Source organism: Gouania willdenowi, chromosome 6 (assembly GCF_900634775.1).
Source record: "Gouania willdenowi chromosome 6, fGouWil2.1, whole genome shotgun sequence".
In the NCBI taxonomy this organism is placed as follows: domain Eukaryota; kingdom Metazoa; phylum Chordata; class Actinopteri; order Blenniiformes; family Gobiesocidae; genus Gouania; species Gouania willdenowi.
In genome coordinates this window covers 40325051-40352786 of record NC_041049.1, presented here as the reverse complement: position 1 = coordinate 40352786, position 27736 = coordinate 40325051, and the positions used below count along the sequence as shown (strand labels likewise).

Here is a 27736-nt window from a genome sequence, read left to right as displayed (position 1 = left end):
AGTCTTGGAGTGTCAACCTTAGGTTGGCCTCCTTGGCTAGGCTGCGCAGCTCGTTGAACAGTTGGGCTGACAAGAGGTATATGTCTGCTCCAGTGTCAAGTAAGGCTTCATTGGTAAGCACACCTTCAAAAGTGGCTGATATGTAAAACTTTCGGGCAATTCCTCTTTCGTAGAGGTCGCACAAGAATTGGTGAATTGATGGTTCACCCTCAATGGAATGATGTCCTCCGGAAAGGAGGCGGTGTGGCAAAAATGTTTGCACCAGCAAGACAGCACTCGGTGGATCATCGTCATCTTTTTTGTTTCGATTGTTTTGGCTTTTCTTTGGTTTTGTCGTCTGTCATTTGTTCAAACATTTTTTTCATAATAGATACCATATCTTTAGCCATTTTGTTAGACAACTTTGTTTTAAAATTTTCTGTTTCATTAGATTCATTGTCTGATTTTGACCTGTTCGGCAGCTGGCTATAGGACCTTTTCTGATTCATGTGGTACCGAGGTTTTGAGTGTTCGTTTCTGGGTGGAGGTGATTGGCGGTCGTTCTCGTGTCTTTTCCACTGGTCAGAATGGTCATTATCAAACCACGGTGGGCATGATCGGCGATCCGAATGGTGTTGGTTGGGGCGAAAATTTTGGTGCTGAAAGTTTTGCCTTGGAGCCTAGTCGTGGTAATTGGCTCTATTTTGGTAATGTTTTGGTCTCGTACCGTGGTACGGTTGCTGGGTGTGTGGTGGAAGAGGTTGTGGCGCTTACGGTGGAGGCGTTTGAGGAACGTTGGGTGTCTGTTTTGTGCTTTCCAATTGCAACGAGTGGGAGTTATTTTTTACGGGGAACATTTCGTGAGGTATGGATTTTGCCGAATTTTGTCTGTACAAGAGGAAGCCTCTGATTGCAAGATCACGAAGTTTCTTACTGGACATGGTGTATGGATCTGCCGTGACGCCGAGATGGGTGCTCGTGTTGTGGTGAAGGTTTCTGAGGAAAATTTTTTTCCTCCATACCTGAGTGATTGCGGTTACCAAAGTATGCCTGTAGAAAGGTGTGGTAATATTGTTGGGGTGATTTGTTTCTTCCCTGTTTAATGGTGTGGGCGTAGTCAAAACCTGTTTAATAAAGTGCGTCAGAGAATTCATCCACCAGGAGGCGGCACAGTGTGGTGTAATCATCTCTGACCTGAGGTAGTTGACGTTCAATGAAATCATTAACAAGCCTGCTCGAGGTTGCTTTGATTAGGTAGATTTTATCTTCAATGTTAACCATTGAATAACTTTTTAGATAAAAATCTCGCCGTTAGATTTGTTTTAATAAATGTCAAAATCTCCGGTTTGATTCGTCACAGCGCTGTGTGTGTGTGTGTGTGTGTGTGTGTGAGATGACAAAATCAGATCAAGTCAAGTCAAGTCAAACGTGTCTAAAAGACACGCTCTAACTTAAATGTGTTTAAAGGCCACACTGGGCAAGTTAGGTGAGCTGGATGCTAGCCGCTTAGTAGCAGGCTGCTGCTGCTGCTGCTATGCTTCAGCTCTCGTTAGCCTGTTATTCGCGAGCTCGCCACGAGGGGCAGGAAGGCCTGTCTTCGTCTAAGCACAGCTTCCGGAGCGTTCACATACATGTACCAACCAAGAAGAGCTAACATGAACTAATACAACGTTAGTTTGTCCGTTTTCATGAAACGGAAGATTCAGACGACTTACACTTTGTTTGTGTCAACGAGATGCCAGAGTTTCAGAGCTCTTCGGGGTAGCAAAGTCCTAGTTTGCATTCTCTCTACGTATCTTTACGGGGTTTTCCCAATTCTTGCAACTTACTGTTTACCTTCTGACATCACAGTGATAAAATTTCAACTTTTTCGGCATGGCGGACTTTCATAACATTAGCGCTTTAAAACACAAAGACACGGCGGTCTTATTTATTCAGTTTCCATGCATTAGCGCAGCGGCTTTGCTTAAAATACCACACTGGTCGGAGTGAGGCGGCTTCCGACCCAATCTGGCAACACAGAGTGTTCAGTTTTTAGAACGGCTTTTGATTTCGATGATTATTTATTAACGCTGTGTTCATGGCTTCAGCTGTCCCATCTCCGGGCGTCCCAATAAAATGTAGGAGGATGAGTTATTATTAATGGGTTATATAAATAAGAATATTAATTATGATTATTAATATTAATATTACTTCAAATTTTGCGGGGTGCCACTCCTTTTAACAGGAGAAATATGTCTAAGTTTTTAGACTAGACTCATCAATGTGAAACCAGGGAAAAGTGAATTCTACCAGCAACATCTACACCATAACCACAGCTTTAATGAATCAGAAGAATCAAAGATTACGTTTAACCTTTTATTCAAAATTCAACAATTAACACAGTCAAAATATCAATTGAAATGGGATAATTAAATCATGATAAAATGCATTTCTAGGCTAATAAAAGTGAGGATTATATGTAATAAAGTGAAATCACTATTCTAGGAGAATGCTAGTCTACTAATTATTGAATAAAAATGCAGGATACATATTCAAATAAGATCATAAAATCAAAGAATAAAATCATAAAACAAAGGGGAAGACAGACAGGGGAGACGAACAGACATGAATGAGATGAACTGGGTGTAGAACATGTTGTGAGTGTGTGAGTGTGTAGTTATGGAAGTATGTATGTGATCTATTGTGGATAAAGTTTGCTGATGAAAGTTTGTTCTGGTACCTTGAAGATGATGTCAGGGTTGGACCTGGAGGTGCTGTTTGAAGGAAGTGCCACCGTTGAGTTCTGTTGCGTTTCAACAGAGTATAGACCCTTCAGCTGCTCCAAGCACTTCTGGCCTTCACAGATGGGTTAGAGAATGGCTCGTGGCTTACTCCAATGGGTCGCGGGCCGGGCTTCTTTTTCGGCTGTTACGCACGTCACTAGATGCTGGATTCGTCCGAACCAAGCAGCTGTTGGTTCCAAAAATCTAGCTGTTTCAAATAAAAAATAAAATGAAATAAATGAAAAGCTGGGAAAGGGAAACGCGTTGAGCATGAAACGCCAGCGTCCCCAAACTGACATTTTGGGTGGTTTTCTTCCTTTTAAAAGATTATCTTTGAAACTCGCCTCCCAAGAGGGAAGCTTCGTTGATTGGTTTAAAGTTGTCAGCATCTCAGCTGGCTGCCTTTGGGTGTGTCTGGGGTGTGTGTTTATGTGAGACAAAGACAAACAGGAGGGATGATTCTTCGATTCCTATTTTTTTTCTGTTGTGTTTTTGTTTTGCAGGTTATTTTTTGTGTATTTTTCTTGTGGTTTTGTATATTTTTCTCTAATTTTGAGTGTGTTGAGAGTCAATTTTAAGAGAATTTTTTCCGCATTTGTTTAAGTCAATATGCGTTTCTGGAGTCAATTTTGTGTACTTTTCCTGTTATTTCATGCACTGACGTTAGGGGTTGCACAAGATCAGACCAAGGGCCATGTGTGGCCCCCGCCAGTTGCCCATGTCAGCTCCTTCATAAAAAGAACGTTAATAAAAACACTAAATGACAGCCTTTTGGTATAAGTTGAGGTTTATTCTTCAAGACTTCTCAGTTAAGAATACAGAATAATGGCAATAAAATGCAGGTCTGCATGCAGCTCATCAAAAAATTTAAAGCATTCAAAAATATTTACATTCAAGTTTTAGATACAAGTATCAAAATATGATTTAAAAAAACCCAAAAAACATGAATTGTTTGCACAGACAAAGTGAGCTGAAAGACAATTTATTACAAAAATATTCAGAATATGATTTTTTAGAGAACATCTACACAGTGTATCTGTAGGAGGCGTGACAGGGACACGAATGTCTTTAGCATCCTCTGTCATATTCATGAAAAACTGCCTTTAAATATTGTTACACATAGACTTTCAAATGTTGAAAAATCAAATAAAATTATCATCAGCTTTCACTAGAATTTAAAATGATAATTTCAATATCATTAATGAAGCAGTCTTTAAAAATGTCCGGTTAGTTCTTCAGGTAAAAAAAATTGTTTTAAAATTTTAAAAATGCATTAGTGTCGATAATTTGTCGATTTAAAAAAAAAAAAAAAAAGTAACTTGTTTTGACAGCACATGTGTAATACTGTGACAGCAGTTACAAAAACAAATTAAAAATTCTAATTAACAAACCAAAAATAAACAATAAATCCCAATAATTCACCCTGTAAATGTCTCCCAATGGAAAAAAGAGAAGCAGGCAACAACTTAACATTTTTTGATCAATTCATATGTGAAACAAATAACTGAAAAGTAATAATGATGTTATTGGCGTGCACACACGGCATCCCCCCCACACAGTGAATGGTTGGACGGTTCATCAAAGCTGCCTCGGGAACTTCACTCGTGGCTACAAAAATGAAACTGCTGCGACATTGATGCTGTGCATGTTTATCAACATGGAAATAATACATAAAGTTCAACAACTGCTTTCATCCAAAAAGATTTTAAAAACACTTTGAAATCATCAAATATCTCTCTCACTACATCAGAACATTCTCTTATTACAAAAAACAAAACAAAAACGGTGGCGTTACACTCGATGTTTTAGTGCAAATGTCCAAACCTTTGGATCTTTTCAGGGAGTTTTAAGGCCGATATAAGTCATTGTGTGATCCAGTGTCATGTGGTGCCGTCGCTCCCAGTAGCAGCAGTGGTTGTGGACGCTGTGGTTTCCTGCTCCGTTTCTCTCACACAGATCACTGCATCTCCGCTCACGTTGATCAGACACTGAGCCTGAATGTGAAGCATGAGAGTTAGGATGTAAGAATAATTAAAAAGAAAAAACAAAAACGTGTGTGTATATGACAGCGTATTAGTACCACAGTAAAATAAAAAGTCAGAGCACTACAAGATAAAAGTAGTAATATTTTGAGAATAAAGTTGTAATTTTTTGAGAATTAGGTCGAAATTATATTAGAGTAAAGTCTTAATATTTTGAGATTAGTCATATTTTGAGAATAGAGTCAATTTTGTGAGAATAAAGTTGTAATATTTTGAGAATAGTAATCATTTTATGAAAATAGTCATAATTTTATTAAAGTCATAATATTTCAAGAATAAAGTCTTAATTGATTGAGATTAAAGTGATAATATTTTTGGATTAAAGTTGTAATATTTTGAGAATAGTCATACTTTTATGAGAATAAAGTCGTAATATTTGGAGAATAAAGTAATTTTATATAAAGCCATATCTTTAAAACGCTACATCTGCAAAGTGTCTTTAAAGTCCGTAAAATGATAACAGTGTGATGATAATGGGCCAAAAGGCTCAGTATTTCACCATGTGTTAAACCTAAAGAGAAATATACTCTAACTGAATGTTCCATATTATCCATAACGTACGAGTGACCACAACATCCTATTTGGATTTACATTTTATTCTCATAAAATTACCACTTCTAGAAGTATTACGACTTTAATCTCATAAAATTAAAACTTTTTTCTCAAAATATTATGACTTTAATCTTGTAGTGCCCATGTGGCCCTAATACGCTGTGTGTGTGTGTGGGGCACCTGATTCTTGTTTGGATTTTCCATCAACATGCACTCCTTCATGCTGTACGATACCACCGCGTTTCCACCCAGGGCTGCCACATGAGCTCGTACCATTGCAAACACCTCTGCTATGAAGGAATGGAGGAAGCCGCTCACGCCGCCTTCCTGTATATACAATACAATATAAACATGGTGGAGATTACTCCTTTTGAAGCTTTCCATCCACTTCCTCCATGATGATGCCATAGAAGGTCTCAGGACTTGTATTATATGTATGTATGTGTATGTATATATATATTTAGAACAACTAGATATTGTTGATTGTCACCAGTACTGAAAAAAACACCTTAGATATTTTATTAACTTAAAGAAAGCTTTGAAAACTATTAATCATGACGTGCCTATTGATAAGATGGAGAGATATGGAGTTAGAGTAGCAGCTCTGGTATGACTTAAGATCTATATTAGTAATATGATGCAGTTTGTACAGATGGATCACCATAGGTCTAAAGGCTCTGTAACATGTGCAATGACAAATAAAGCTATTCTATTAGCTGTGGTGTTCCACAGGGGTCAGTACTGGGACCCAAACATTTGTACTGTATCGACCAAACTGAAATGTATCACTTTTGTAGACAAAACAAATAATTTATGTTCTGGGAAGAAGCTGCAGCGGTTGACAAAAAAGGTCAATGAAGACTGAAAGAAATTTGAATAATGGTTTGACAGTTATGGACTATTGATTAATTTAGATAAGACTAAAGTAATGCCGTTTGGAAATTGATCATGTAAAGACTGAAAGAGTGCAAAATGTCTGGGTGTCTTAACAGATCATAAGCTCTACTGGAAACCACACAAAATGTTTCTGTACCAAGATGTCAAAATACATTGGAATAGTGAGCAAAACCAGATACATACTGAAGCAAGAAACATTACATATGTTATACTGTGCTTTTATTCTACCATATATGTGTTATGGTGTGGAAGTCTGGGGAAAAACATACAAAAATTAGAAGTGCAGAATATCTGGATCATACTAAGAATTTAAGTTTATGAATTTTATTAAATTTAAAACATCTCAAATTGTCTTCGCTTTTTTTTAAGCAGACAAGTGACGTACTGTATGATTTGTGGGAGAAATTAAACTTTAGTAAGAGAACATTGCGGACAACTTCGATCATGTGTGTCTCAGTTTGTATTTCTTTGGAACAGTGTTAATATTAAACTTAAAAGTTGTAACAACATGAAGAAATCAAAAAAATAAAAATAAGCAAATGTTCTTAGATCAGTACAAAGACTAGAATCTTATTAATAGGTGGACATGTTGATATGTAAGTAGGTAGGCCTATAAATGCTTGTTTTTTATTATATTTGTGTGTGTGTGTATATATATATACATAAACATGCATGTGCTCAAATGCCAGATTTTTTTTTCTTGGTGAAATAGCTTGGAAGTATAAGGGCAGGAGTACATAAGTGTTAAGCTTCCTTCTGCCCCTTCTCAAACAGTTCTGGAGCTCTGTTTGTTTTGTTAGCGATGGTTGCTTTATATTGTTTTTTTTTTTAAAAAACAGAACTAAGTAACTTTTTTACCCTAATAAATCTTTCTCATAGTCCCTGTGAGGGTAATACAAGTGTTTATGGGGTGATTGGGGGGTCTTTCATCCCCCCTGCTGTCTCTGGCCAGAAAACAGCACTTGCAACTGTCCTGCCTCCGACCTGGTGGCAAGACGTACTGCTTTACGGCAGCACAATACAAACTAATGCTAGATTATGACCAGCCCCGTGGCTGCACACGGTTGTTTACAAATTCACTTTTCTCAAACTTATGTCGTGGCAGAGCCAGCAAAAAAAAGACCTTTGTCCGAGCAACTCCATGCAGGCACACACACACTCGTAACCCAATGCTCCATCAGGCAGCACACACGCAAATATCCATCCATCCACTTTCAGAGCCACTTTGTCAGCACACAAACACATCACACACATTTCCACATTCCCTTCCGTATTACTCCCACATCATTCATTTATTTTACTTGTCTCTCTTCCTCATACTGTTCACATGGTCACATGAGATTTAATGTGTGAAAGCACCGTTAGTGTCACTGTTGTATTAGGATTTTTCAGTGATTGATTGCTACCGTCTTGAGAGAGCAAAGGTGCGCATGCAGCTGTGGGGTGGGGCAGGCGGCGTGGGGTGCAGAGTTTTTACAACAGTGACATAACCAAAAGGAACCTTTCGGGGGAGTGCTAAGCGCAAGTTACTTAGTTCTGCTTTAAAGTTTGAAATAAATAAAATAAAGTAGTAACAGGAATACCAACCTCTCGTAAAGACGTGGTCTCTCTGATGAAAAACATGTTAATGATCCCGAGGTATTTGATGATGCGTGTCCCGGGAAGGAACGACAGTGGCGTCATCTTCACCACAGTCACTGAGCTGCCGCCGAAGGAGCGAGTGGACCGCAGAGAGCGAGATCGTCCCTCGGTCAGAGGACTGCTGCGCTCCAGAGAGGAGACTGTAGGAGGTAGCCAGATGAAGAGAGAAAGAAAGAGAAGAGGATAGATGGAGGGTGAGGTGAGAACAAGGAAAATGTAGATAAAACAAGGAAAAAAAACACAAAACATTCATAGGAATGTACAAAATACAAACAGATATGCCCGCATGGAATGTGAAAAACAAAACTTTGGTGGTGTGTGAAAAGACTGACAAGTAACAGACACATGAACACATACTGCTGTGTGTGTGTGTGTGTGTGTGTGTGTGTGTGTGTGAGAGAGAGACATAAAAGCAGCAAAGTGCAGATGCAATCACTTGAAAAGCATGCAAAGGTCATGCGTGTCATGCACAGGCAGTGGACAGACGACGTCTGCAGACAGACGGACAGACCTGGGCATAGCTGCAGACGTTAACAGCTACAGATCTTACAGTGAAAGACGTTTGGTTTTTTAAAGCGCAGCATCTCTGAGAGTTGATTGAGACACGCAGACGAACAGAGACAGCTAATGAAGCTAATGAGCTCAGCGACACGCACAAGCCAAAGAGGGAAGCTTTACCTACTGTGGACGTTCAAGCCCTAAACACTTTGACTAAAATCAGCCATGCCAACCCCCCACTCAAATGTTTGTTTAACGTTTATACAGGAAAGCCTTAAAGCTGCTGGAGACCATAATTATTGATCATATAAAGACATCGTAGGCCTCAGAGATCAATAAATCACAGATAATTTACTCAAAAACTAAAAGTTTTAAAAGGTTGAAATTGCTGTTCAAAAACATGTTTTGATCTCTACTCTAAACACTCTCTTATTGATATTAGAACATTTTCGCTGTAGATAAATCACAATTTAATTACTGACGATTATGAATAAATTTTTAATAGTGCTGTCAAAACGTACGCCTTAATTTAGTCGATTAATTTAAGATGTTTATTTCATTAAAAAACATAAACACTTCCGGCGCTATCTGACCCCCGACCTTGTGGAGTGCAGCTAGGCTATGCTACAGGAGTGAGCTGCTTTAAGGACAAAGATTAAAACCCCTCAGTGACATTTGGTGATTATTATGACAATATATATTATACTGTATATAACTGAACCTTTGTTCATGGAACAAGTTTAAAACTTACTTCTCTAAATATTTATTCTCAAAGTGGAGTGCTGGCACTAATATATAGCTCTGGGTTTTCTCATATTTTGTTAGTGATATAGGAAATATTTTTATTCTTATTTTTGATAAACTTGGAAACTGAGGTCATTCAAAGCTGAAAGAAATGCATTTTAATTTAAATATACTTTCCGTGTATTAATTCTACAGTAATTCCGTGATTTTCAGTAAATAATACGATCCATTACAAGCTTCAGTCTTAAGTAGAAAAATGTAATTAATCAAAATTAATTTCTTAATTTTCTTTAATTGTTGAACAGCACTAATTGTTAAATTTCCATAGATTGATTATCTACATTTTTTAAAGTGTGTAATACAAATCAGGTAAGCAACTTAGTTTTAGTCAAATTGAAGTCATCAGAAATATTTCAGTTATAGTCTAGTTTTAGTAATAATCTAAATGACATTAAGATTTTAGTCGACTAAATCTGTTACAGATATAGTCGACTATAACACACAGCATTAACTCTTTTTAAAGCTCTGATTACCACTGATCAATATATTTTGATTGTTTTTGTTCACATGTATTATTCATTTAGTCATAGTCTAGTTATTGTCACTTAAATAACTCATGCATCTACGGGACTCCACATCCCACAATGCAATGCACCAAACTCATCCAACAACAATAAGATGTTTGATTTATTGATGCATGAGACTTGTACTGTCTTTATCTGATCTAATAATTTTGTGTCCAGCAGCTTTACATTTTAGCGAAAGTTTATTTTTTTGATGCAAATGCAGAAACAAATCATAGAAATCCCTTCTGAGCAGCAGCTGCTGATTTTCTGGAGCACAAACAGAAAGGAAACAAAAATAAACTGCTGCTGCAAAACTAAATGCACAAAAAGAAGAAAATATACTTTAATTTTGCTAACAGGCGTTTAAAGCCAAGCAGCTGAATTGGTGATTCCTCATCAGTGGCGTGATTGGGACTTTTTTTTAATGTCAGTGTTGTGTGTCGTCCTACTTGTCTTAACTGATCCTCGTCTTATGGTGTGAGCTTTCAGCCTAAGCAGCTCTAGCCAGGTGCTGCATCTGTCTGCAAAGGAACCGTAATCAACGGAGGCAGCTGGAGAGAACACACACACGCACACACACAAACAGAGCCCACACCCAAACACAACAACATCGAACAACATAAAAAAAACATAAAAAATAAAAACAGAAGAACAGAAAATTAAACTGTATGAGGTTTTGGAGCGTCGCAGGAAAAACAGTCCGAGACTAAAAAGATGAGAAGTCAACAAAGGGCTGTGTAGTAGTAAGTGGGGGGAGATGTTGGATTAGTGGGTGGAGATGCAGCTCACCTCTAGTCGAGGAGATGTTGGTACTCTCTGGGATTCCTGTCGTACAAAAACACACAAACATCATCTTTGACCTTTGGATTATTGAAGGGAATAATCAGGTGTTCTCAACCTTGGGGTCAGGACCCCATTTGGGGTTGTGAGAAACTGGGAGGGGGTCACTACATGCCTTCAAGAAACTAAGAATATTTTCTGAAAAATTTGAGCCAATTTTAGCTTATTTTTCAGCAACTACTCAAAACTTGCCATATTTTAACCTACCGTATTTTTCGGACTATAAGGCGCACTTAAAATCCTTTAATTTTCTCAAAAATCGACAGTGCGCCTTATATATGAAATTAACTACTGTGCTTCAACATACTGAACTGAAAAAGTGAGTGTATTGTTCTATATTTTATGTGTTAAACCTGAACAATGTTGAGAATTATTGTTAATGAGTTGAATAAAGTTTGACTTATCTGACTATTTTATTTCGCTTAATGCGTCTTAATAATAATAATAAAAACAAACCGGTGCGCTTTATAGTCCGGTGCGCCTTATGCATGAAAATAGACCCAGTCAGACCCATTCATTGATAGTGCGCCTTATAATCCGGTGCGCCTTATAGTCCGAAAAATATGGTATTTATTTTCATCACTTTTTGCCATATTTTTAATGCATTTTTTCTACATTACTCCCATTTCTGCCACTTCTTCATTTTTCCACTTTCAGCATTTATTAGGTGAGAAAAGTGGAGGAAAGGGTTTATGTCACGTGTTGACCCATTTTTTATCCTCTTTTCACCAAATTTCATGCTTATTTTTGCCAATTTAACCACATTCACGATTTGTCATGCCCATTATTTGCCAGTTTAAACTAACTGTTCTTAATTTTTTCTGCCACTTTGAACCCTTTTGTTTCTGGTTACTGTAATTTACAACTTTTAACCAATTCCTGTGGTTTTTAAAAGCCAGTTTCACCAGCTTTTCCATCATTTTTGGTCACCCATTTTATTTCTGATTAAAACAAGGATTAACATCTTTAAGATGACTATATACTATGCCCCAAATAATAATAAACTTAATGGATAACAGTGGATATTATTCAGATAAATAAATAAATGTGTTTATCACAGATTCATAGAACAATGGACCATCATTTTACTGACTTTATGGATGGACCCCAAAAATCTCTCCCCTTTATTCCCCCTTATAGATGACCCTGTCTCCACATGACTGTTCTTCAATGTTCATGTCTGTGTTCAACCACCTTCAGGTACAGTGGAGGTCCCCGGTCTTTATTTTAGGGGTTGCGGGCTGAAAAGGTTGAGAACCACTGGTCTAGATGATAAGAACAGGATTAAACTAAACTAGTACACACCAGCTGCCAACCAGACAAAGAAAAAAAACTACTGCAGGGCTACGAGTCTGAATCATTTTCTAAAAACAAATATATATATATTTTTAATGATTTTTAAAATTTATTTATTCTATTCAATTGTAGAATATTCTTAGGTTTAAGTTAAACTAGAGGTTATTTTGCACTTTAGATTTTTTTAGGTTATTTTTGAGAGTTTTCTAGTTTATATTTTGTTCAATAGTAGAATAATCTTATATTTAACATTAAAATGTATGTAACTCTCACAGTTTTTGTCATCCCCATTCCCTAATGCTGCTTATTAATGTTCTCCGAGGACGGTAATATTTCTTGATCCAGATGTTCCTCATGTAGAGCCCTATGAAATCCATTTAATTTTTTTTTTTCCAAATTTCGTTTAATTTTTTGCAAATTCTGTTTTTTTTTTCAATTCTGTTTTTTAGAAAAATTAATAATTTTTTCTGAAAATATTAGTTTTTAACTCCTGTGAGGAAACTAAATAAATAAATAATATAAAAAAAACAATAAAACAAAACAGTATGTCAAAAATAAAGTAAGATACAATAAAAAGGTAGATATAAGTTGTAGTGACATGGATTAGTCTGACTGCTCCTTGTAAATAATTTATGTCAAATAAAGATGTATGAGATCAGCATTAATGTCACAATTTCCCCTCAGAGATCAATGGTTTACTGAATCTGAGCAGGTTAATATTATTATCATTATTGATTAAGTTTTGATCAACTTAATTCAAATTAACCTAATTTAAATGATCCTGATGACATCATACTAGGCTGTAATGATTACACAAAAATAAATGAACACAAAAATGCATCAGTTATTTCACCACTAGGGGCCAGAATATTTTACAGTATTAGAATCTATCTAAGTTTAGACTCTACAAACCCAGGCATCAATGGTCTCGTCCACAACAACACGCAACTTTTCCTACAGTTCTTCTGTAGCTCTGATGAGGTAAAGCTGAATAAAGCTGACTCATGTTTTCACGGAGCGCCACTGCGCTTGACGAAAAACAGGCACAGCATAGTTAAGCGGGCACTGGTCGGCTCTGATTTTGTAGTCAGTGATGATTTGTGTAGTTTATTGGCAGTTTAGATGGCGTTTGGGGTGGTTTAGGTGGTGTTTAATTCGGCCAGAATGGGAGGGGGGCGGGCTGTGCACCTAATGAGCGGTCCCTGGAAACATTTCCCCATAAAAAAAACATTCCTTGCCTCACGGTGACGGCCGATCCTGTCCATTTCCGCGTTTAACCGTTTTCATTGGTCAATTCCGTGATTCAGCCTGTGATTCCGTTAACGTGGATTTTATAGGGCCCTACTAATGTTCCTACAACAAACTAAGCATTGAAACTGTGTAAGATTCCTGCTGATATCATACCGGGACATCCTGATAACTAACCCTGCTTTGTGAAACTGAGGAATCTTCTAAGCAAACTAAACAAAGGACTACTTCACGTTACTTTTTCTTTTACCTGCAAGAACCATAACCAGATGATTTTGGCAAAGTTTTGCAGTGGGGGTGAATAAATGGACTGTACCTGGGGTGTTAGTGATGGAGATAGGATAGCAGAGCTTGTTAGTGAAGCAGGGCAAAGAAATGAGGATGTTTCAAAGATACCTGAGATTTTACATGAAGGCTGAGCGTCTGCACACAACTCTAAAGGAAACTGCAGCTGTTCCTCAGTCTCACTGTGACCTGAAAAGAATCACAGGGTCATTGGCTGCTGGGGAAGCTTCAGTTCACCAATGACTGCAGTCACTCACGAAGTGTCGCTTCAATAGTAAACACGTAAAAACGGACAGACCTTTAGTGATCAGCTTCTCACTTGGTTTGTCCTGGGTCTGGTCTTTGTCAAACGTCATGGCAACAGCAGTAACTGCAACCTGACAGGGAGATAATAAAGAGAGACAGAAAGATCCAAAAAACTCATAATCTGATTCCACATTAGCTGATCTGAGCACAACACTAAAAAGGTCAGGGATTGTGAAAGAGTAAAATGAGCGTCATTTACAGTCAGATAAAGGAAAACAACAGGCAGCCAGAGGAAAACACATACAATGATTCAAGAACACATACAATGACAAAAACACAAGACAGATATAATACACAAAATGACTCCAAAAAAAAAAATCATACATTACAGTAAAATATGTAAATGGTAAACAAAGTACACAAAACTACCTCAAAAAACACATTAAACATGTACAAATGTACACAAAAATAACAGAAAAATACACAAAATGAGATGATACAATGACTCATAACGCACAAAAATACATACACAATATGACTCAAATTATACATTATTACAAAAACACACAAAACTAGCAAAAAAAAAAACAAATACAAACAAAAATAATGTAAAAATTGACAAAATAACAATAAATAACACTGTACGACTCACCACAAAAAAAGAAACAAATTAAACAAAATGACAAGAAAATCAGAGCCGTTGTTATTTCTTGTGTTAATAATCAGATTGGTCATTATTTTAATGCTGGCGTGAATGTTGATCATGTGACCCTTGGATAACTTTATTAAGTTATATGTGGATCCGTTTTGGAGCAAATAATGTTTTCCTATCCTATAAAAAGAATTAGATGCTACCTGTATGAGTTCCTCTTCTGGCACTGCTACCGTAAAGTTGAGATGACAAAGACAGCAGGGGATCATCGAGCGTAGCTTGAAGTAAAAACTCTGAAATGAATGTGACATGGTTCACAAAAACAATCGTAACATAATAAACATTTTCGACACAAACATGCTAAACTCAGAGTATCAGTGTGTTGGTTCCTACCTTCAGAAGATTCTCACAGAGGTCAGTGAAGATCTTGTTCAAGCCTTGGTTTGTCAGATTAGCGTGGCTGAGTCTAAAGACTCTCACTGATGTAAACATCTGGAACAGCGTGCGCACACTTCAATAAACTCACAGCAGAGTCGATTATTCACTCCTAACAATTTCACATTAGACGTGTTAACACAGCCAAATTAGTAGATGTACCTGAATTCCTGAAGTCCAGTTATAAATTCCAGGCATGATCTCAGTGTTGCAGCTGTAGAAACCTGCAGAGGGAACGATGAAGCACAGACAATAAGGTTTGTGAACTCGAAAACGCATGCATTTTTTAATAAATAATAATCATGCATAAATCATGCTTGTTCCTTGCAATCTTTGTTGTAATGACTAATGTAATTATTAGGCTTTCCATGAGCATGGAAATTGGACAAAATGGACTTCAATGTTCTGAAAATGGAAAGAAATATGACCTGTTTTTTTTTTATTTTTCATGGAAATGCCTCACATGCATGTGGATAATATCACAAAGTTACACACTATTTGTCATTGGAAAAAAGGTTGATTGAATGTCTAGAAAGTGTAGCAAACGGACAAATATGTGCAAATCTGCCAGTTCAAAATTTCATGCTGGGTGTTATGGTTCGAGTAGTGATCAGATTATCCTGTGACTGAAAATGAAATGTGAAATAACCCAAAGTTGTGGTCCACAATAACAATGAAAAAGTCCCATAAAGAAAAAAAATGTTTTATGTCCCAAGAAAGGGTAACCTTTATACTATAAATGATCATACGTTCTCACATGCAGTTATGGGCCAACGAAAATAGTAAAAAAAAAATTTTTTTTTTCAGGTTTCAAGAGCGTGTCACCGAAGAATCAATGCATACAGTAAATGTGACTAGTTATTAGTGATGTGAACAGTCTATGTACATAGCTCAAAGCTGATGAAATTACAAGGAGCTGAGGCATATGCCAACTTGTTTATTGAAGGCCCAAACATGTTCCAGACTCAAACCCACACTAAATTTTTTACCAATTTTGTGGCGCTGGCATGTCCACCAGATAGGATGTATAGCAGTAACCTGGCAAGAGTCAGATTGATGGATGGCTGTTCATCATAGGAATGGGATCCACACAAGGTTCCTGCTGCTTAACAGAAGGTTTTCCTTGCCGCCATGATGAATTCATGCTGGGTGTGGGATACATATGTATGTGTATATACATATATATGCATATGTGTGTATCCATAAAATGAAGAGTCCCTCCTTAAGACTGCTCTACTGTAAAGTGTCTTGAGATACCATTGGTTATGATTTGGCGCTATACAAATAAAAGATTGATTGATTGATTGATGTGTAGCCCTCCCTCTAACTCAAGTTCTCCACATCGATCTGGGTCTGTGTCAGGCGAATCCTTTCGGAACCAGGGAGGGACATGAAGAGAATGCTTGAAGCTGATTGAACAAAGCGCCTGTCCACCATGATTTGGTTTAGCCAATCACACGGCAGAGACGCTGCTATGGCTAAAACAAGAAGGCTCCGCTGGTGAAAACATACGTCTTTACTGTCTAAAAATGCACAAAGCGTCTCTCGCTGTTGCTCTTTCAAAAAGGGAATTCTGGATTATTCTAAAAGTTTATAGCAGCTTCCACACGTTCATCCTCTTGCGTCTACATCGTTCTATTTTGATTCGGAGCTATGCTAATAGCGGTAGCCCAGCTAGTTCCGTTCCCCGCAACTGCGCATGCGCCATGTTTTGCTTCCACGCTTCTGTCTTTGTCACACCCGGACATCCCGCTCTAAACCACAATGCTGCCTCATGATTAGTTTGAACCTGTTCGGTTAGCTTACGAAAGGTAAGGGCTGGAGCAGCACAAGATGGATTCTGGTGTTTGTGAACACCAGGAGAATCAATCTTACAGGCAAGGTTAGTATAGCAGATCTTTCTGTATTTTCTGAGAGAGTAGGAGAAGCTGTATTACTTTACCAAATTTCAGTTTTCTATGTGGTGTGGTTCCTGAGATATTGGAAGCTGAAAATGGAAGAAGAATAGGGACGTGCAAAGATCTACACTTACTCCCCCACACTAAATTGTCCATAAGTGTTTATCCAATCAAACTAAAGTGTGACTATTGAATAATCATGAAACAATTGTTAAAAATTTCTGAATTTTTTTAGACTAAAGTGTGTGGGATGTCCTGTAAAAATATTGTGTGTATGACAGAAATCATAAAACCTACCTGTAGGTGGGGGTAAATCTGTAAGGAAGGAGTGGATGTCCTCCACAGCATCAGTGTCATCAATCTACGACAATTAAAATAAAACAATATTATATTGTGTTACATTGACTGTTGTGATGTGAATGGATTTGAACGAGTGCAAACCTCCAGGACGAAGGCGTCCTTTTTCCCGTGGGACAGATCCAGTTCGGACACTTCGTCCGAGCTTTCCGAGTGGGAGCGAAGGAGTCTGGAGCGTTGCCTCAGCTCAGGGATTGGTGAACCCAGGACTTCCTCCGTTAGCTCCTGCAAACACACGTGTGTGCGTCACTTTTAGTAGAACGGGAACGTGTGGCGATGGCCGCAGCAGCACCGTGTTAGTAAATAAATATCAGCATGCTCACACTCATCCAGTCTGATCTGCTCACACCGGGGTCGGGGTCAGTTATAATTGTAATTGCGTAATTGATGATTAATTACACTTATGATGTAATTTTAACAATCTATTGTAATCGTAATTAAGTCCAGATAACTGACTTTGTAATTGCCATGAAAATTCTATATATTTTCCACATTTTACTATTTAAAAAAGAAATAAATCTAGGGGTATAATGACAGAAAAAAGGCTCAGACGCTCACATCAACAATATTAATACCAATATTTTCATTGATTAGGAAGACTAACAAGGTAACCAAGAGATGAGAAACCAATTAGATGGATACATTTTTGTTGTGTATTTTACAGCTGATTTATCAGCTGTAAAATACACAACACTAACACAAGAGGTTCACTTTTTTTAGGTTATTATTTCAGGCTCAGTAATTGTGATTAATTGAACTTTCGTATCTGAGAACATAATTGTAATTTACTTTGAGTATATATACTCAAATTACACATACATATATATATATATATATATATATATATATATATATAATATAAAAAATATTATAATTTAATTACATGGGTAATTGAAAACATAATTGTAAATTAAAAATGTAATTGACCCCAAACCTGGCTCACGCACTGACTTTGTTAATTCAAAGAGAAATCTAAGGTGGTTAAAAATAAACACACTGGAATGATAAGATGTCCCAAAAGAAGTGACTGCTGTCAGTGACTCCTTGGCTTCCCTCACAGTCTGCTGTTAATAGCTGTTACACATTCCAAGTCATGGTAATGTGGTATTATCATTAGAGTGAAATGTTGCACATGCTTTGGTGCGTCTTTAACTAAAATCCAACATGCTCAGTACCATGTTTGTGCCGTCAAATACCTCAGGGTCCAGGGCAAATAATTTCTTTAACAATCAAGAGAAAGATAAGATCGGTAAGTTGATCAATGTTTCACAGAGAACAGGCAAACATGGCATGGGAATGTGTGACAAGGCTACAGATTCGTATATTAGACAATACTGTATCACCGTGTACAGAGATAACGTTCAAATAAAGTTTGGAACTAAAGCAGTTGATTTTAACCACATAGGATAGAAAGCTGCTGTTGTAAATGTAAAGATCTTGATGTTTTTTTTTTTTTTTACAAACCAGTATTTTTACAAATCTGGCCTAAAATCTTTGAAATGTTCTTATTAGTAGATCTTTGTCTAACAAAACACATTATGCTCCATATTCATTTATTGCCTTTTGAAAATGGGACTACTTTACAGTTTTAGAGCCTGTGTTCCTCCATATACATTACATCAGAATCAAAAAGCATTTTATTCACCAGATACAGTTTAAAAAGAGTACCAGGAATTTAACTCGGTAGTTGCAGCGAAAGACACATCAACACACCAGGGCGCCATTTGCCACATGACTGATGATGTCACACGGCCCCACTGCCAGTAAACATCCCATTGTTTTCTATTGGAGTGAAGCATTCAGCCTGATTTTTGGATCATTTAGCAGCTTTTTCAGTCACACTGACAACTTGTGCTACATTTGGTGGCTCTGTCTAAATAATCAGGAAAAGTTAAAGATGTCGATGTAACCCTCTTTTTGTTTTTAAACAGTGTGCCGACACGTTCTGGTGGCTGAAGTTAGCGAGTAAATCCCGGACCGCTGAAGATGCACAAACCCAGAGAATAGAAGGATTCCCACCCAAAAAGATAATTCATTGAGTTTGTAGTGGATAGTACATTCGTGGGACATTTACAACACAGCCTAACCCCCAATTTCCATTGGATACGGGTCTGCTGCTCCTTTCTCTCTCTTTTTATTTATTTTTTTTCTAATTATATATGTCATTCAATCTATTTCCCTGGCTCTATTAACCACATAAATGCCCGTCTGTATCTGTACTTGTTTGTGAATATTGCTGCACTTTATTATTATATATGTCATTGTAATTCACTATTTAAAAAACAAGTAAAAAACACTTCCTTTAACTGCATTCTTGTGGGATTATGTAAATATCGCGAGAACTCCTCGGTCTCATGACATCAACCAGACTACACCGTGGAGCACTCGAAATGTAACCGGTGGGGATTGCCGGACGACAAACAGCAGAGCAAAACCGGATCGGCGCAGTGGAGACGTGTCCAGTGGAAACCCCGGGTTAAGGTCAGGAGAGCTCGATTTTGCTGCTTTATTGTCTACTACCAAACCGGAGAATTTGAACTGTCGCCCCCTGCGGTCAAATATTTAAATCTGTTTTTATCCTTTTTCAGCAAAAAAAAAAAGAGGTTTACATCAGCATCTTTAACTTTTCCTGTTTTTAAAAGCCACCAAACGCAGCACAAGTCGTCATTTTGACTGAAAAAAGCTGTTAAATGATCTAAAAAGCAGGCTGAATGCTTCACTCCAATAGAAAACAATAGGATGTTTACAGGCAGTGGGGGAGTGTGACATCCTCAATCACGTGATTTCAATATTGAGGAACATAGGCTCTAAAACTGTAAAGTCCCATTCATAAGAGGCCTCTAAATTATTATTATGCATAATAATGTGTTTTGTTAGGCATAGATCCACTTAATAAATACATTTAAAAGATTTTAGGATGAATTTGTAAAAACGGTGGAGGATCCCTTTCCTTTCCTTCATTTCCTGATCAACACTGTCTGCGTGTCTCACCGTAGGGTTGATTTGGTACAGCTCCTTGTTCCTGGCGATGGTGTCATTGATCTTTTTCTGAATAGTCAAGATGTGGTGCTCATTACTGAGGTCACCGGGAGTTTTCCCAGCGATCTGGATCCCTCCCGGGGGAGGCAGGGCCGCGAGGTAAACTCCTGTGGCAGACTGAACAAACTCATCTTCACTAAAATGTGTCGTTATATCGTGGAGTTAAAAATAAAATATGAGAGCTTACAGCTAGACCGAGGAGCATGTTCTCGCCTACACTGATCTGTATGTGCAGACCAAACAGTGCATTCATGCTGCGCAGCTTCAGTTTGTTCATTAGCTGAGTGTGAAGCTCGTACTCCATGAAGGGTAACAGGTTAGAGATGGCTGTCGCGTTCACCTCCCCCTGGGCTTTCTTCTTTAGTCGACACAGCCTTTAACAGGAAAAACAACATTAACAGAATCAAAATGTATTATAATCCTGTTAATGTGGTTGAAATCAAAGGTTTCTTACCTGGCCTGGATGAGGCAGCCTTTCCCTGTGACTGCTGCCTCTGACGGGAGGTCAATAGTTGTAAAAAGAACATCAGGAACCTTTAAAAACAAAACCATTGCATTCAGATATATATATATAAAAAAAAAACTTTAAACATTGAAGTGCTTTTAAAAAAAAAAAAAAAAAAAGAAAGCTACCTTTTGACGTCTGCAGTGATAACAGTAGGTGAGCTGGGCAGGAAACGGCATGTTGAGCTCGTCGTATGGGATGTGACAGAAGCCGCAGCTCGGGGGAGACGGATCCTCGAATCTGAACAGAGACAAACAAGTCGTGTCATCAGGGTGTGGATGAACGATCAACTGTGGGAAGCAGCTGTACGTATAAAATACAGGGATGTATCGAAAGAAAAATTCTTGGCCGAAACCAAAAATGAGAAAAAAGCCAAGGTCAAAAACCAAAGCACTGAAAGAAAGCTGTGTCCACTGCAGTTTTTTGCTAAACAAAAGCAATTTTTCTAAATTTCAACCAAATATACAGTAATTTTGCTTTGAAAGCGTTTCCAGTAGGGATGTAACGATTCACTCAACTCCCGATACGATTCGATTCACGATACTGGGTTCACGATACAATTCTCTCACGATTTATTTTACAAAATGGGGCTGTAGACAAATTTTAAATACTGTACTATTTTCCTTTTATTTTTCATTGTCAAAAGAATTCCTTGATAAACTATTCAAAACAATGCAATTTAACTAAAAATAAATCTTGAATGAAATAAATAAAGGAATAATAGAAATGAAAATGAAGCCTATTAATTTAAATTCTGGTCCGATAATAAACAATGCAAAACTGCATAATAGTTATTTTTCTTTTTAAAAGTGCAACTGAAAATGTATTTTGTGCCTTAACAATTGGACTTTTAAAAAAAAAAAACCGTAATTGCAATGATTTACGTCATATTTGTTTGGACCAGCAGAGGACGCTGGTAACACAGTGGTCGGTTGGCATGCAGATATCTTTCAGTGAAGAAGAGAAGCAATGCTAGCAGACAGAGCTAATAGAAAAACGTGACTTTTACAGACATTCTTTCGGTGCTAAAGGGGTAATGAATCATTTATTAACATATTTAAGAGTAGAAGGCGGCCAGAAAAAAAGTATTAGCAAACTCCGCCCGCCGCCTACACTTGTGGATAGCTGGTTAAAAAAAGTACTGCAATTCAATTTTCAGAAAATCGATATCAACCGTGATACCTATGAATCGATTTTTAACTGCCTTACGATTAATCGTTACATCCCTAGTTTCCAGCGAAGATTGTTTTGGAGCCTCGTAACTCTGATGAAATCTCATCGTGCGAAACTTCTCTGTGATGTACCTGCTCACATGACCCTTTCTTTCTGAGAGACCATGGCGAGGTATGTGTGACAGAAGAGAAGACCCAGACATTTCTTAGCATTAGACTATGAAACAACAAAGAAAGCAGGTGTTAAAAGGAGGTTTGCAGCGTCCATCTTCCTGCACAGAAGTCTCACGGGATGAGACTTCATCAGTTACCAGGCTCCAAAACAACCTTCAATGGAAACACGTTCAAAAAGACATTGGACTTTGTGGAAATGTTCGAAATATCGCTTTTATTTTGTGAAAAATACTACTGAAATCATAAATCTCAACTTCGAGTGAACTTATCAATACTTTCGTTCTGTCTCACCCTCTGCTTAGAAGAGGCTTGAGTGCTCAGAAATGCTGGAATACGCTTGAGTCAGCACAACATGGGGTTGTTTCGGTGGCCAAATTTTTGGTGCATCACTATTAAAACATGTACATGCAACTAAAATGTGAGTGCACAACCTGTGATCGCTGCTTCCAACGTCCAAGCAGCCTTCACGCATGAACCGAGGATTGAGGATGGCTGCTGTGCCGGAAGCTGACAAGATGCAAACTTCTTCACTGTGATGAGAAAATGAAAAGATGACAAGAGAACATTCTGGCTTTCTAAAACTACACAAAACCAAAAACCCACATGCAATCGTTTGTCAGACTTTAAAGATACTCACAATGGATTTTTTAGCTTTTATGTCCCAAAAAAAAAAAAATTGTATTTGCGTTCATTATGAGGAACAGGTGCTGTAATAGGTTGCTAAATAAATGGAATGATTCCCATGAAAAGATTCAGAACATACCAAATACTTGTGCTCTCACTGTAACCAACAACAGCATGGCAACCAAGAGCTTTGGCGTGCGATTTGATCTCCTGACGAATCTCCTCCCACCAGGCATCTCGGGTTTCTGGTTCATCTGAAAAACACAGAGTTCTGATTCAAACACTTCTACACCTGTACCTTTAAAATCACAGCAAACATTGACACAGCGCCATCTCTAATAGGACCCTCTCTGGTGGACAGTGCAGTAGGAAATTTGTTTTGTGCCGACTCATGAGGTAAAGGTGTTAAAGCAAGCCAAAATAAACCACCATCACGTAGAACAAAGTGACTGTGGTAAAGACTGAGAATGAATGATGAAGGCAGAGTCAATGGTTAGACTTGTGGTGGATGATTTCTGTGCTAATCTTTCATTACATCATGTCTCCTTTTTATGTCTCCCTAACACAGTGTCAGGAATCAATCACATGCAGCCTATTCATACCAACAAAGCTGAATAACTACTATTGATGTTATCGGCTGATATTAGATGTGTGCTATGCTCAGACAACATGAAAAATAAATATGGTTCTTGTTCCAGAAGTGAAGTCAAACTGGTTTTCCTATTTTGTACAGATGATGTTTTTTGTTAAATACATTCAGTGGAAATATCACATTAAAAGTACACACATTGTGTTCATTTCACAGGGTAATAATATATATGATTAGGGCCTACAATTTTTGGGGGAAATTTGCATTCTAAAACGGCCCCATTTCTATTTTTAATTTTTGTTTATTTAAAATCAGGCCCCAACATGACACAGAAATGCCTCTAATGCATGTTTTGGGACAATATCACATATTTACATGGTATTCTTGACTAGAAAATGAGTGACTGATTGTCTACAAAGTGTGACAAATGGGCCGTGTTGTCAATGTCACACTAAAGTATTACTCATACTAAGTGTGACGTCTAAATGAGTACGTATGGGTTCACATTAGATAGTATGAAAAGATTGAGTATGTGAGAAATACCCAGATGTATACTATATGGGGACATTTTTTAAGTGTGCACAGTGGGCACACTAGTCATACTCAACCGTCCCATGATGCATTGCGAGCAGAATGTAAAATGGTCCTGGGACCTGCTTCAAGGTAAAAAATCAAACATCTTCTTTTCAAAATAAAAGCATCTCTTCTTCTCTTCCATTTGTTTTTTTTAAACTCTTTTGTTAATAGGGCTCTTGTTTTGAAGTTGACAGGAAGTTTAGTGAGTAGCACAATGGAGGGTCTCTGAAAATGTGTGAAATGTGTGAATGAAATGTGCATACGTGCGTTTTATGGATCAAATGAGCTCATGTTGATATTCTACTTGGTCACTTTCTTACTTAAAATGCTTTCAGAACTTTAAAAATTGGAGAATCAACAGAGATATTTAACCTCAGTGTGATTCAGGTTTTTGTCCTTGTAGGTTCCAAATGCATCTTGGGGAACTTGGAAGCATAATTTAGTGGGAACTTTGATCATCCTAATCATAATTATCGTATATAGTAGACAGTATATACTCATTGAGTTTGTAGTGGATAGTACATTATTGGGACATTTACAATACAGACATGGATTATGTTCTGTTTTACCCATAATCTCATTCAAACTCTCTTGCTACATGTAACGGTTGGTCGAGTAATTGTGTTATCCTGTGACTGACTATGAATGCAGAGCTATTTCTGAAGTGTGATTTTGTTGGTTTAGATTATTTTGACTGCGTTCAAATGTGAAGGGCTCTGGTACAAAGACAGGTTTAGCTGATGGTGTATTAGCTGAACTGGTGATCAGTTTATCTAGTGACATGCCAGGCAGAAGCTTCTACAATCACATGGCGGGTGATTCTCCGGTTAGTGGTAAATAAAGGTTTCATAAAAAATGTTTTGAGATCATATCACACATTTGAATGGAATTTTACAGCCTTCATCATACATGGGCTTCAACTAGGGATGCACCGAAATGAAAGATCTTGGCTGAAACCGAAAATGAGAAAACCAAGGCCAAAAACAGAAAGAAATAATCATGCAAATTAGTCCTGTTGCATTTATGGATATAAAAGTGTACTAACCTCACTAAAATTAAAACATTGTAATTGTATAAATTAATATTATTGCTTCAAAAAATAAATAAATTAAAAATATGTATTTAGCACTGAATTCCAACAACGCACAATATAAAATAAAATTTAAAAAAAATGTTTAACTTGTCCCCAATCATACATTAATAATAATGTACAGGCCTGTAAGTGACTGAGCTGCTGAAAGAGAGTCAGATTAAATCTGTTCTATCATTAAAACACAGAGTGCAATTAAGTTCTTGATGAAGAGCAACTTTTCTGCTTTATTACAGTGACTGTGAGCTCTACTCTTCTTTACTTTGGGCATCTCAGAGCATGTTCTCTGCATTCATTGCAGCGTGTATCAATTATTATATTATTATTATAACGAGGACCAAGTACAGTCGAGATGAAGTACAGGGGACCTCTGTGATCATGATGCTGATGAGCAGCACAGACCATGTGTCAGGCTGCAGTGTGGTCCGTGTTGTCTAGGAGTGTGCATTGCCATGAATCTGATAATAAACAATACGAAATACATTGTAATACATCACAATAATATTAATTACAAGTACCTTTACAAGTACAAAATAAAATTTATTTTGCTTCCTAAATATCTAAACAAGTCATATGTTTATACATTTTTCCTCAAAAAACAAGTTAAAAAAAATCGATTTCAACATTTTTTGGATCGATGCAATAATCACTCGGTGAAATATCACGACATATCGCCAAATTGATTTTTTCTAACAGCCTTAGTGTTGATGGAGGGTTACACGTAACTACAGTGTCGACGTGACACAAAAACATAAAACACACTTAAAGCTCCGTCTCATTACATACCGCCGCTCCATGAGTTCACGGACATGTTGACCCATTTTCAGACAAGCGCGCGCTGATCTTGGTGTTTGCTCGCGTCATCACAACATTCTGTTTCGATCGGCTTGTTTCAGTGAAAGAAGTGTCTCAGTCAAAAATGCATTTTTGGGCCATTTTCGGCCAAAATTTCGGTGCATCACTAGCTTCAACATCGAGCATGTTTCAATATCATCACAAGGTTTTTTTTTTTTTAAAACACTCAGAGGGGATCATCCGCTCAGTAGAAGAACTGATCTGCACCTAATGCCATGTTTGGAGGTTAACATGCTGACGAAGTCCCAGAAAGAGAGAAACTCCACTGATGGGCGGGGCATAGCCAGGGAATGCATGACAGAACAGAAAAGATGGAGATGAATGAATGAATGAAAGTCAGGCATCGGGCCCATCCAGTGGGTTTCCTTCTATACCAGAATAAGCATGTCATACAGGCAGAGGCTCACCAACGTGCACGCTTGATGACCATGTGCACGCTCATAAGTGGAGAAAGGCCATATTCATCCACCAGAGTCCAAGTGAAAATCTTCTGAAAGCTCCAATGCTGCCCTCCCACCCAGTCCTTCCTCCACCCACACAGCTTTCTCTCCCAGTATGAATATCAGGGTTGGGGTCAATTACATTTTTCAATTAAAATTAAGCCTTCAATTATCCATGTCTAATTACATCTCCATTACGATTACGTTAACTGGCATTTTTCCCAATTACAATTAAAATTATTATTTTTCCCCTGAAAGTTAATTACAATTACTGTTCTCAATTATTAAAGTTCAATTACAATTATCATAATTATTTTAATAAATAAGCTCATAAATAGTTCCTCTTGTTTTAGCATCTCTTACGATAACGGGTCAGTTAAATCAGATGTAAAACACACTAAAAAATAATATCTACCATCCAATTTATTATTTATCATCACTTTAACAGCTTTTTGATTCTATGTATATTATATTTGTAATATTATTTTTATCTTTATTTGTTCTACTGTAATGTGTGCACTTGTATTTAATCCTTATTTAATTAACAGTCTTACTTATTATTTTTTTTCCTTCTTTGTTTAGTGTTTACTTTTCATTTGTAATATTTCTGGAGCCTCTGTAACATACCGTATTTTTCGGACTATAAGGCTCACTATCAATGAATGGGTCTGACTTGGTCTATTTTCATACATAAGGCGCACCGGACTATAAGGCGTACCGGTTTGTTATTATTATTATTATTATTAATATTAAGACGCATTAAGCGAAATAAAAGTCAGATAAGTCAAACTTTATTCAACTCATTAACAATAACTCAACATTCTTCAGGTTTAACACATAAAATACAGAACAATACACTCACTTTTTCAGTTCAGTATGTTGAAGCACAGTAGTTAATTTCATACATAAGGCGCACCTGATTATAAGGCGCACTGTCGATTTTTGAGAAAATTAAAGGATTTTACGTGCGCCTTATAGTCCGAAAAATACGGTAATTAATTTTCCCCTGGGATAAATAAAGTATTTCTGATTCTGATTTGTTGTTCACCTCCTGGTTACCTTGTTAGGCTTCCTAATCAATTAAAATGTTGGTATTCATATTTTTGTTGTGGGTGTCTGAGCCTTTTTCTGTCTGTATAGCCCTCGATTTAAATTTTTCAAAAAGAAATATTAAAATGATGAGAAGCGACAGGTAAAGTTGATCTGAAATATATTTGAATAATCATTAACTACGTAAGTGTAAGACATGGAACTGTAACATGGTTCCACAGGTTTTGCGGGTTAGGGTTCGGCCCTATGCAATTACAATTATAATTGAGCCCAACCCTGATGAATACGGCCTAGTGAGGTAAGGATGCACATGCCCAGTTAGTGGCTCATCATGTCACAGAGTAAACCTCCTAAACCTCCTCTGGTCTAGACAGGTTTGACCACGAGAAGCGTTAGAAACGGCACCAGGACAACGGGTGGGGGGGGGGGGGGGGGGCGGAGGGACGAGCTGCAGCAGGATGAGCTGTAGGTGGAACAGCCAGAGACACAAAGGCATGCTCGACTTAGCCCAACACACACACACCTGAGGAGGCCAGATGGCAGCTCACTGAAACATTATTGATTTTTGTCAAAAACCATAAACTGTTGCGCTAAATGTTGCTCTATGTTCATCCTCATCAATGAGCTGCCATCGCACCTGTGGGTGAGAGCAGTAAAAGGGAAGAAATACCTGCTGCCACA

General features: G+C 37.6%; 1 protein-coding gene across 10 annotated transcripts in view; it reads right to left on the bottom strand.

Moving 5' to 3' along the window:
* Nucleotides 1-3540: 3540 nt before the first annotated feature.
* c2cd5 (C2 calcium dependent domain containing 5) overlaps nt 3541-27736 on the bottom strand; it is a 52675-nt gene continuing 28479 nt past the window's right edge. For 4 of the 10 annotated variants that reach the window (XM_028448971.1, XM_028448975.1, XM_028448966.1 and 1 more), the window contains 19 exons: nt 22595-22709; nt 22263-22361; nt 20614-20725; nt 20435-20514; nt 20168-20354; nt 19933-20097; nt 18138-18161; nt 17026-17166; nt 16882-16945; nt 14849-14910; nt 14645-14743; nt 14455-14544; nt 13652-13730; nt 13465-13542; nt 10474-10509; nt 10134-10235; nt 7823-8016; nt 5519-5665; nt 3541-4738 (listed from right to left, as the gene is read on the bottom strand). In XM_028448971.1, coding sequence (XP_028304772.1) covers nt 4625-4738; nt 5519-5665; nt 7823-8016; nt 10134-10235; nt 10474-10509; nt 13465-13542; nt 13652-13730; nt 14455-14544; nt 14645-14743; nt 14849-14910; nt 16882-16945; nt 17026-17166; nt 18138-18161; nt 19933-20097; nt 20168-20354; nt 20435-20514; nt 20614-20725; nt 22263-22361; nt 22595-22709 — 1988 coding nt within the window. In that variant the 3' untranslated portion in view covers nt 3541-4624. The remainder of the gene's footprint in view (nt 4739-5518; nt 5666-7822; nt 8017-10133; nt 10236-10473; nt 10510-13464; nt 13543-13651; nt 13731-14454; nt 14545-14644; nt 14744-14848; nt 14911-16881; nt 16946-17025; nt 17167-18137; nt 18162-19932; nt 20098-20167; nt 20355-20434; nt 20515-20613; nt 20726-22262; nt 22362-22594; nt 22710-27736) is intronic. The other 6 variants (XM_028448976.1, XM_028448969.1, XM_028448974.1 and 3 more) reach the window with 4 other exon arrangements.